The sequence below is a fragment of the Sycon ciliatum genome, chromosome 6 (assembly GCF_964019385.1).
Source record: "Sycon ciliatum chromosome 6, ocSycCili1.1, whole genome shotgun sequence".
NCBI lineage: Eukaryota > Metazoa > Porifera > Calcarea > Leucosolenida > Sycettidae > Sycon > Sycon ciliatum.
In genome coordinates, this window is record NC_088648.1 from 22,796,523 (window position 1) to 22,807,317 (window position 10,795).

Genomic DNA, 10,795 nt, shown 5'->3' on the forward strand with positions numbered 1-10,795 from the left:
CTACACTATGTCTTACTCTTAGAAACCTCCCAACAGTCAGCACATCGCTTAAGGAGGCCTCGGCTCTAGGACGCCACCCCAGCTGGGCCATGGGTGGATGTGTAGTATATTCTGCAAACTCGAACTCGCAATGACTACTAGTATGTGAAGGTAAGGCGTCCTAGAGCCGAGGCCTCCTGAAGTACATGTAAGTCAGGCTTTGACTCAGTTTGACTACACATACATGTAGAACGTGGCACAATCACTCATGTACATGTACATGACCCATGAACCATGTATGCCATGTACCGGGTAATCGTCTGCATCACTATGGCATCCGTTGAGAGCGGTGCAGAGGTTGCCATGGGCATGCACGATCTTTGTTGCGTGCGAGCGGGGCAGTAACCTTGGTGACGCTGGACGCGCTATATGTAACACTAACACTAACAGTAACACTGTACTGGACTGGGATATGAGCTCAGCTGCTGCATGCAGGCCATCAGTCAGTCATCATAATAATTATTATCACTGCATCAGGAAACAAGCACGAAGTAATTACATCGCTATTTTCTTTCTCCAGACTTTTCACTGTTCCATCCCCTCAACCGGTGAGTATCGCTCATTGACTTGTCAGTTTGGGCACTCTGGCAAGGAACGTTCGGGCCTGGTTTAAATCTGACTTTTGAAAAAATTATTTTTCATTGCTATCAGGTTCAGCCTCATTTTCTCCGCACGGCGCTGATGAGTCATCAGCGCCGTGATGTAGGCCTTGACGGATTATGCTAGCATAATATTTCGCATAATTCCTACCAAAATCGAATAATCGCATAATTCGAGGCAAATTGCATACAAATCGCATAAAATTGGAATAATCCGCCTGTTCGCATCAAATTCCATACAGTTGTACATGTTCTACAAGTACAAGTACAGGTAGATGCACTAGGAAGTTGTAGGTTTACGACTCCCTTGATAACATGTCCAGTCCACTACAATCAGTGATGGCAAGAGTACTCTTGGTGATGGTCGTAGCTAGGTCGGACGGTGCGTTGACCCCGTTGAACTTTTGCTACTACAGTACAACGCCCTCTACAAAAAATTCCCCTGTTATTTTGCACAGAACCATTATGCATTAGCAGCATATGTGAGCATAATGCGGCATAATATGATAACTTTTAGCATAAAAATAGCATAATTCTGCAATTTTCTCAGCAATGCGAAAAGCATAATTTCACGAAAATATGAGCATAATCCGTCAAGGCCTACCGTGATGACCCCAGAAAGGACGAAAAGGTTCTGCTGGCAGATCCAGTACATTTCTGAAGATGTACAATCATGTTTTTAGTTTGACAGCATCAGGGAGTCGTAAAATACCAGTATTTTACGACTCCCTGGACAGCATAATTATTACCATCCCGTGGAACACCGTCAATACAAGGTTTCTCTGTACAATCTGAGTCATCTAGTTTGCACCCACTCTGACACCTAGGCTAGAGTAGAGAGTGAGCGTTCAGATTGCCATCCCGCAACCATGGCAACAGCAGTGCGATATGGACTGGAGGCCGCTTTCAGGACAGTGGTGCGCATCGCCAACAGGACTCCAAAATGATCAGCGGTATGAGCAACTACTTGCATTCAGTAGCAGACCATGATATCAAGAGCTTTGACGCCCTGCTCAACCCAGTACTGGTGAGTTGCCGTACCACAACACACCATACCATGCGGACAGGGCCGAGGAGTTGTTCAGCTTGACAAGTAGTTGCGACTCGCCAGCTTCACCGCCTTCACGTAGGTGTGACCAAGACATACAGACGTCGACCCTCACATCGAAAAGTATACAATCATGTAGTATGTACCTAGTACTAGTACTAGTACAGTAGGCCTAGGCAGAACAACAGACACCAAAAACTCACAAGTGACTGCGAGTTTCGTGTTTTTGAACATACAACTCCGAACACGTCACTGCACCGTCCGAAGACAGCAGATTTCTCTGGGGAGAGCGCTCTCCAAGCTGCGTGAGCTGACACAGGCTAGAATGTGGCTTGACATTGTTGACAGATGCGTCAACTCTGCTTCTGTCTAAAGCCTCTAGGCTCTAGTAAAGGTGCAGGGAAGATGCGGACTGCATGCATGAACCTGTGCAGGTACCTGTATCAGTGTATGATTGGACTACATAGTCATTGTACTCCTACTACTAAGTACTAGTCATGATTATCGATTTGTACGGCAGACTGCATGTATACAGTAGGTTCTCAGAGCCCCATGTACTGGCGATTGTCGTGTGCGTTGATTTGTCAGAACATGACTGTGTTCGGATTTCAGTACGGGCTTCATAGAGGAAAGTATGGGCGCTTTCGATTACACGTTTACACAATTCTGGAACTGGTTTTTTTTTAAATTCTGGAATGACCAGAATGAGCGGATTCCGGCCTTGTAAACGAACGACTGGAATTCACAACGCATTTTTATTCATGTCATGTTACAAACAAAATTGATGAATCGTAAAAAGAGATCACGTACACCCTCGCGCGCTTGAGTCATGACCGGACCGGTAACAATACATGGTAACACACCGACTGGCGCCAGAATTAGAGAAATTCCGCCCTCTCTTCAGAATTGACGGATTCGACGGAATTGGATAAAATCAATTCTAACGACGGAATTTGTCACTTTCTGTGTAATCGAACTGTGCATCAACAATAACTAATTCTAGAACTGACCGAAATGCGTGTAATCGAAAGCGCCCATTGAATGTCACATTCAGCGGTGACATCTTGCCAGCCCCAGTCAGCCCCTGGCTTGAAGGCTCAGTGAACCCCTACTGCGACGCCTGCCAGGGGGACACTACTACTACTAGTACTGTAGTAGCAGTACTGCGATGCCTGCCTGGGGGACACTACTAGTAGGCACTTCAGTCACGTGACACGACCTGTCAAAAAGTGCTAACGCTGAATCGCGTACATGCGTGGCACCACGGAAAGGCGCATGCATAGATCGATCTCTAGCTGCACGGAAGCTGCGCAGGGCCTTCTCGTGTGGCGCAGCGTGTAGCTGAGGCCCTCAGCTTTCGTTTGAGCCCACATACGTCATGATGCGGCAATTTTTTGAACTCACGTACAGTTCGAGTAAAATCGGCAAGGATTTTTCGGGCATTTCACTTGATTGCACGCATTTGCCATGTAGCTCATCGTCTTCAGCGTCGTATTTCCTTTCGGAATCAGTTGTCCTCGTTTGTCCAACACTTTGCGCATTGCTGCGCAAGAAGAAATAATGCGAGGTGTTATTGAAAGCGAGCCGCGACAGGCGTCCTCCCGGCAGTAGTCCTTGTTCGTCGGAGCCCATGCGCATGGCTGCGCAAGAAGAAATATTGCCAGGTGTTATAATTATATTGGAGTCGCATCGGAGCAGTCGTCCTCTCCTGCAGGCGACGAGTAGGACAGTATATACTTCGGCGACTGGACCAAGAGAGCTGACATCAAAACGGCCTGCTTGGAACAAATCGTCAGCTGATCAGCAGGTGGCTTCCAGCGACCAAGAAAAGCATTGACGGTGATATTATACCAAGAATCCAGCACACACTCTATGCACAAAATCTCTCATGCTGGAGTTGCTGAAGTTTCAGTAGTCCCAAACATTTGCAAACGATGTTCTACATGTAATAGTTTGTCGTTTCTTTCCGTCAAATACGCGGTAAAATTCTAGTTTGCTCAGTCTTCGGCTCATTGTTCTTCGTATTCGTCACCACTTCAGTACTGTACATGTAGCAACAATGTGTTCTGGCACTGAATTATTGTAGTTACTTTATCTTACCTCAAAGTCTCATCTTCTGCTTTTCCAAAGGCTTCTCTGCGCTGTTTTCATGCTGTTGCGATGGAGTTGCTATGGAGTTGCCATGGTGACCACACCCGATATCTTCGTCTGAGCTGCCGGACGGATGAAAAATGCGAAGTTTTTCCAAACCATGCTGTTTCTGCATTCATCTGGTTATTTTGACCTGCTTCCAGCGAGCCTGGTATTTTGCCACTATAGACACTGAAGCAAGTCCTACCAATTTCTGATATGCTGCTGGTGCCGTCGAAATACTGAAATTGCCGTTATTCAATTCTCCGACTTTGGATGGCTATATCTCTGTGCCAAGTTATTCTTTTTGCTTCAAATTTTCTGTGGAGTCTTCCTAAACCTATCTGAATCGGATACAAGAAAGAAATACGAGTATTTCTGGTTTTGAAAAAACCGCCTGAAGTGCCTACTACTAGCACTAGTACAGCGCTGGACAGATGGAGAGGACCTTGGAGTCGGACCACGGCCACGATTTTTGCAACTGCGCTTCCTCTGCAGAAAAGCATACTTGATAACTATTACTTGCCCCCACGTACCTACTTACTAAACCAAGTGTTGTGCGGAGCTTATCCAGGATACAAGTACTCACAATCGCTTTCTGACCGATCTCAACTGCAAGCCTGCGGATCAAGCTCTTTCGAACATCCAATGATCCTGGTTCACCCCCTATCTGTTTGAAAACCGGTGAGTTGATGTTAGTCTTTCATTCGCTCTGAAGTCTTCCTTCTGCCGGGCCGTGCTCTGCATGTTCAGACAAAAAACTAGAATTGAAGTATTAATTACTCTTGCACGTACAGGGGCGTCGGAAGGTATTTTAGTGTGGTACGGTCAGCCATCTGAAGTACAATTGACTCGTGGGGGAGTGGTGGCTGAGCCGAAAATTTTGGAATTTTAGATCCCAGATCAGTGTATTTTGTTGACTCACGGGTATCTGGGGCAAAAAGTGGTACGGTCAATACCGTAGTGACCGTACCATGTGCGACGCCCCTGACGTAGATCTACGTTCCGCAGAAGAACGTGCAGAGTGTGCTATGCATCGCCTTGTAGCTTAGTATCAACGAAAACGTAATGCTGTGATCAAAAGGTTATTGACTTATAAAACCCCAGATCACTTCTCAATGAGAAAAGTTTTCTCCGAAAACGAACTCATTTGTCAACAGCGCAGGCTGTCAGGATGGCTCTTTACAAGATTAGATGTCGAACCCGAGTATTCTACTTGAACATGTACACGTGTATCATGACTTTGCTACTTCGAAGTACAACCTTCATGACTGTAAACAATTGCGGTACTATTTTACTTACACAGCACAACATCGGACCAAGGTTCTATTGTTGCAACTCTGTTGCAAGATTATCCGCATGTTGCCTAATGGTTGAGCATGAATCTGAGAGCTTCTGCAACATAGCAGCCTTGTTTCACAGCAAATATATTGTGCGGTGCACATGTATACTAGGCTCAGCCCTACGCCATCAATTTGAGCACTGCCACACCACGGGATATACATATAACTATTATATCTTGGGTATTGGTACTAAATGCACATGTAATGCATCTCGTACTGGCATGTACAAAGTATGCTTCTGGTCCAGCAGCCAAACAGAGAAGCACAATAAACAAGGATAAAAGCAGAGCTGAGTAACCTTACACACTGGGAAGTACTTGATTCGTTGGTGGGCCAGGTACATCCGTTCTGAATCCACTAACCTCGGCTGCAACGCAACCATTATGACTTATAATCTTCTACGTTGAATGCGTACATGTTCATTGTATTATGATTATGTTCTTCTTGTATGCGAAGAGAACGCAACACGTCGGAGATTGCAAAATGAGGGCCACTGATGGCCGTGGATATCATGCCCAAAGGTGCACGGCAGCTGTCCTGGGCTTTCTTCTCTTCTCGCTAGTGGTGTGTAGTACGGCATCTACTATCACTGTAGCTTCGCCAACTGGACAACCAGCTCTGGAGTGTAAGTGTAAATATTTCCTGTTCTAGGACAGGGTCTGTGCCTCCATGAACAGCACAGTACAGCAGGCAAGTTCAGGCTCCACACACGTGGTTCATCATTACCAACAATCTGATTTGTGATCAAATGATCAGTCCAGCGGTTTCATATAAAGTAACATCACAGACATTAATTTTCCGCACAGCAGAGGCTTTTGAATGATACCAGCCAGGGTGGAGGGTCAGCGGATTCGCTTGAGGCTTGGCATCCAAACCAAAAGCCGTGAAATGCTGCATGGTTGCTTTGCCGCTCCTTAAAATAAAAATAATGTCAAGTGATGTTGTAATGCTGTAGTCTCCATAGTAAATATTCTGTATTCGATAGTAAAACAGTGGACCTGAATTATTATTTTTTGTTTTATAAGCCTCAGCAAAATTTCAGCCCTAGCCCGTCTTGATTATGCATATTCAGGTTCCTGTGACGACAATATAATTATGAATTTCATCATGAAAACTGACGGCGCGTTTGGTTGGTACGAACTAGAACAGGATTCGCCAGAACAGTGCGCTTTGTTGGGACTGCACCTGTTCTGGGTCGGCCAGAACATGTTCTGCTTGCTCCGGCCTTGAGGCCGGAGCAGACCGAGCAGTTTCACTTTTTCACAGTGAAACCTGGCGGGAACATCGATTTTGGTCCCAAATGATCACGTGCATACGCTTTTGGGTTTGACTTGTCGTACCGTACACATAGACCATGGCGACCCATACACATTTTGAAGAATGCACCGAGTTTGGCATATTTTTCACAAAATATGCTCTGTTTCTGGAGTGCCGTTTGGTTGGCATGAGGCTGCTCCATGTGCACCACCTGTTCGATCCTGTTCTAGATCGTACCAAACAAACGCACCCGGAGTCTTAGCAGCAACAAGACAGTTAAAAGTATGTAAGACAAGTTCGGGAACAAAACTGGGCAAAAATTTGATATTTGTTCGCTAATGGCCGAACGTTGCTGCTAGCATGCTGTTCCATCTTCGTCCCAAATAAGATTTTGTTGATTTCGAGCATCTAGAAATAAAAATAAATAAATAACCTCACGGTTTGCATTAGACTTGGCTAAAGTCCGAGTTTTCCGCATCCGTAGGAACGCCACCACCCTTCAAAAAGGCGCAGATGTAGCTTCTCAAGTTGTGAAATACGCATTAATAGAAATAGAAATGTAAGGAAAAATTTGGAGGCGTATCCAATTTCGAAAGAAAAGGGGTCAGCACCGACGAAATCCGCTCAGTCAAGTAAGCCAATTCGGTAACCGAACGTTTTCGTGGCCTTCTCATCATGGGTAAGTAGAGGGAATAATGGAAAAATGTCAAATTACGGCAACTTATAGAGTCACAGCAAAAGCTCTGTAAGTTGCTGTATAATAGCTATGAAAAGTATGAATGCCGCAGACATCACCACGCAACATGACAATTTGTTCAAGGTTTGGTTTTGTGTGTTTCCAAAATCGATTTTCACGCTCCGATCATCAGTGGAAATACGGAACTAAAGAGATCAAGGGAAAAAACAAAGGTTAAAAATCCAAAGAAGTGTGACACATGACGGGTAACTTGTGGTAAGTATTACAAAAAGTGAGAACTAAAATAAAGAGTAAGTGTGACAACCGGGCATGAACAGTGCAGAAACAACTCATGAACACGGGGTGCAAACTCACGAAAATAACCTAAGTGCTAAAACATGTTCTTTTTGCTTACACAAATCGGGCTTATGCGTACGAATACAAACAGCTTCAAGGACCTTCAACTGCTGGACATAACGGGCACGACACAGTACAGAGAAGTTGGAATCATCATAAACACTCAAACAATCGGGACGAGATAACAAATGGCCCAGTATCAGCGAGAATCGACCTTCGGGTGAAAATCATTTTTTTCAGAATAAGTCATTTTCTGCAACGGCAAAAAAACTCTTGCATCGCGCTCTGCATATTCAAACAAAAAATGAGTTCATCGCAACAATGAATGCTTTTGATCATCCCAATAGCAGGAGAGTTAGCTCACGATGGCCAGCTAGCTGCCATCCGGCTCTGCCAGAAGTCATTGGATTTCCTAGGCAGGAATCGTCGCGTCTGATAGAGAACGACGACAGTTTCCAGAAGATGTTTTTGTCGACCCGCAATTCCTATTTAGCGACGAGAATTTCAACTTGATTTAGGCGCTCCGCCAAAGGGGCTCTCTGCTGGCAATAGTACTTTCTGACATCTGAAAATCCTTGTAGGGCCCTTCTTAATTTAGTACAGCTCCCCTCAGGAGAAATACTCAACGAGGAGAAACTAGTGAGGCGACGGCAACAGAGGTAGACGAACTGAAACGCCCTGGATTAACTAGAGTCAGGACGAAAGAGCGCTGCCGCTAGTGACATGATCTGAATTTTCCCAGGCTCCCACACTGGACTCCGTGGTGAACACCAAACCCCTTGGACGGGGCAAGAGCTGAACATTGATTGATGAGCTACGAACTCTCTGCGTTCAGTGCTGGAATCATGGCGCACTGACGCGCATCCAGCCAGTTCCCACAGAGCTCAAATTTCACAGAGCTGCAGCAGTGATGGACTACCTCTAAATCGTGTTTGAGAATTGAGATGAAGTGTGGGGTGTTAGAATGTTGTGCTTGTGTCGTATTCCCTGTGGGATGCACAGACTGGGACTCCAGGTGTAGTTGTAGCCACCCTCCCTCCTGTTCTGCACTTCTGTGGATTTTCAGCAGACTTGGGATGGCGTTAAACAGTTTTCATTGGTATGCAGTGATGAGGATCAAGGCCATTCATGCTCTATGCCAGAGGTTGCCCAAGAGTTGTTTTACAACAAAAACTGGATGGATGATTTATTACACTGTCTATTTTTATTTATTTATTACACTGTAACACATAGTATTCCGATGTGGAAAACACTGTGATAAATTGTTGTATTTCCTGATATGTACATATGCTTGTTTGAGAAGCTTCTGGGTCATCAATATTGCTTTGTTCGGTCTAATACTTTGCCATGTGATCACTAGATACCTATAGATGACAACAGCAGAAAAAAGTCATTTTGTGAAAAATCACCCTAAGGTCCATTTCCGCAGATACTGGGCCAAATGCAAGTACACAGCTGACTTCTTACGAATTTCACCCTCAACAGCTCCATCACCTTCCCTGCCACCTGACTCCTCCTCGTCCGTTTTATCACCATCACCACCAGCCGTCTCATCGTCATCCGCCTCATCATCACCCGCCTCGTCGTCATCTGTATCCTCGTCATCCGCCGCATCATCACCCAACTCATATTCACCACCAGTCAGTCGTCTGATACCATCCATGTTCTCCTTCCTACGTCTGTCCCGTGCCACTGTCCTTACCTCATCTACGTCCCGAGATTGTGTTCCGTTTTGCCCTCGGCTTCCGGTCTCCTTCGATGCTCCGCATGGGCCTTGGCCATTCCTAGCATATATTTCGGTTGAATAATTCGCGGTCGACCTCCGTGGTCTCTGGACCCACGGATCAAGCGCCGGAGGGTGCCGCGGTGTCCGCACAGCCGGGTACTGTGTCAAAGAAATGGGCTCAATTTCTGTGATTGGCGGTACTGTGGTTGTTGCCGACTCCTCCCCAACCCCAGCCACCAACGGCACTGGTGGTGGCTCCGGTGGCGGCAAGGGCAACGGTGGAGAAGGCACATTCGGTTGGCTTAGTGATCCACCACTCTTCCTCTGCACCATGTGTTCGACTTGCTCTGGTTGTGTCGGTGGAAGAGGGAGCGGGTTCTTGCGTGGTCTTCCCCGCTTCGGGCGCTTCGCTTTTGCTGCGTCCGGCAGCATGTGAAGTGGTACATGCTGCTTGATACGTGCGCTCAGGTGACTACTTACCACAAGTTACCCGTCATGAGTCACACTTCTTTGGATTTTTAACCTTTGTTTTTTCCCTTGATCTCTTTAGTTCCGTATTTCCACTGATGATCGGAGCGTGAAAATCGATTTTGGAAACACACAAAACCAAACCTTGAACAAATTGTCATGTTGCGTGGTGATGTCTGCGGCATTCATACTTTTCATAGCTATTATTAAACTTTTATCTCCACGTAGATTATTAATTTTTTGTAAGTTGCTGTATTTTGACATTAATTTTTTCCATTACTCCCTGTAGAGGGGACGGCTCGATACCGGGACGTTTTGACAGCCAAATTTGTATAGACCCAAACCGATCATCAGCGTTGATTTTTCACTCGAAATATGTTTGTGGAAGGAAACTGGCATGTTGAAGTTTGCTCTGGGGCCAGAGTCAATCGAACTGAGCCACTCCTTTGTGTTGACCCATTGCCTCCAAGTTGCCCAATTTTTCGCTTCAAAAAAGTTCAAATCAGAGGTGGCTCCAAACCGGACACGTTTTAGAGTGCACGTCAAATTCACTCTGGGTCTAAAATTAGGTAATTGCTATCGCTTCACGACGGCCAGTACATAGTAACAATAAGCCTTGTGTGTGCTTCCATTAGTTTTGATTGGTATGCGGTGCTTTATTGGCGAGAGGCGAGCCGCTGTTTACCTGCGACAAGAAGTTGATTTTTCGAAAGTCGTAAAACTCAAGTCGCAGTGCGAAGCAACACGTCAAAAACTCACCTGCTTGATATGGCGCTTCTGGTCATCGCAGAGCCATGAAATTTTGGCTCGGAGTATAACACATCGTAGTCTCACTGTGACATTGTTTTCTAATCAAAATACCAAGAGAGAAAGTGAATATTGAGTCCGTTCCGGTTTGCAACCGGTGTCCTATTTGAAACCGTCCCCTCTACTTACCCATGATAAGAAGAGAGCGAAAACGTTCGGTTACCAAATTGGCTTACTTGACTGTGGATTGCGTCGGTGCTGACCTCTCTTCTTTAGAAATAGAAATAGGAATATACTACCTCCGACAAGCGAAACTTGGCGCGTTTTTTTACTTCAAATTACTAGAAATAGCTCTCGCTTTACAATCAAAACTAATGATTGACTCACCAAAATTCAACTTTGTAC

The 10,795-nt window shown here is 45.5% G+C and overlaps 1 protein-coding gene across 1 annotated transcript in view; it reads left to right on the forward strand.

Moving 5' to 3' along the window:
- Window positions 1-2,886: 2,886 nt before the first annotated feature.
- LOC135819725 (uncharacterized) overlaps window positions 2,887-10,795 on the forward strand; it is a 20,557-nt gene continuing 12,648 nt past the window's right edge. Inside the window, exons 1-2 of the mRNA XM_065332979.1 lie at window positions 2,887-4,500; window positions 5,616-5,784. Of these exons, the coding sequence (XP_065189051.1) occupies window positions 5,643-5,784 (142 nt within the window). The 5' untranslated portion in view covers window positions 2,887-4,500; window positions 5,616-5,642. The remainder of the gene's footprint in view (window positions 4,501-5,615; window positions 5,785-10,795) is intronic.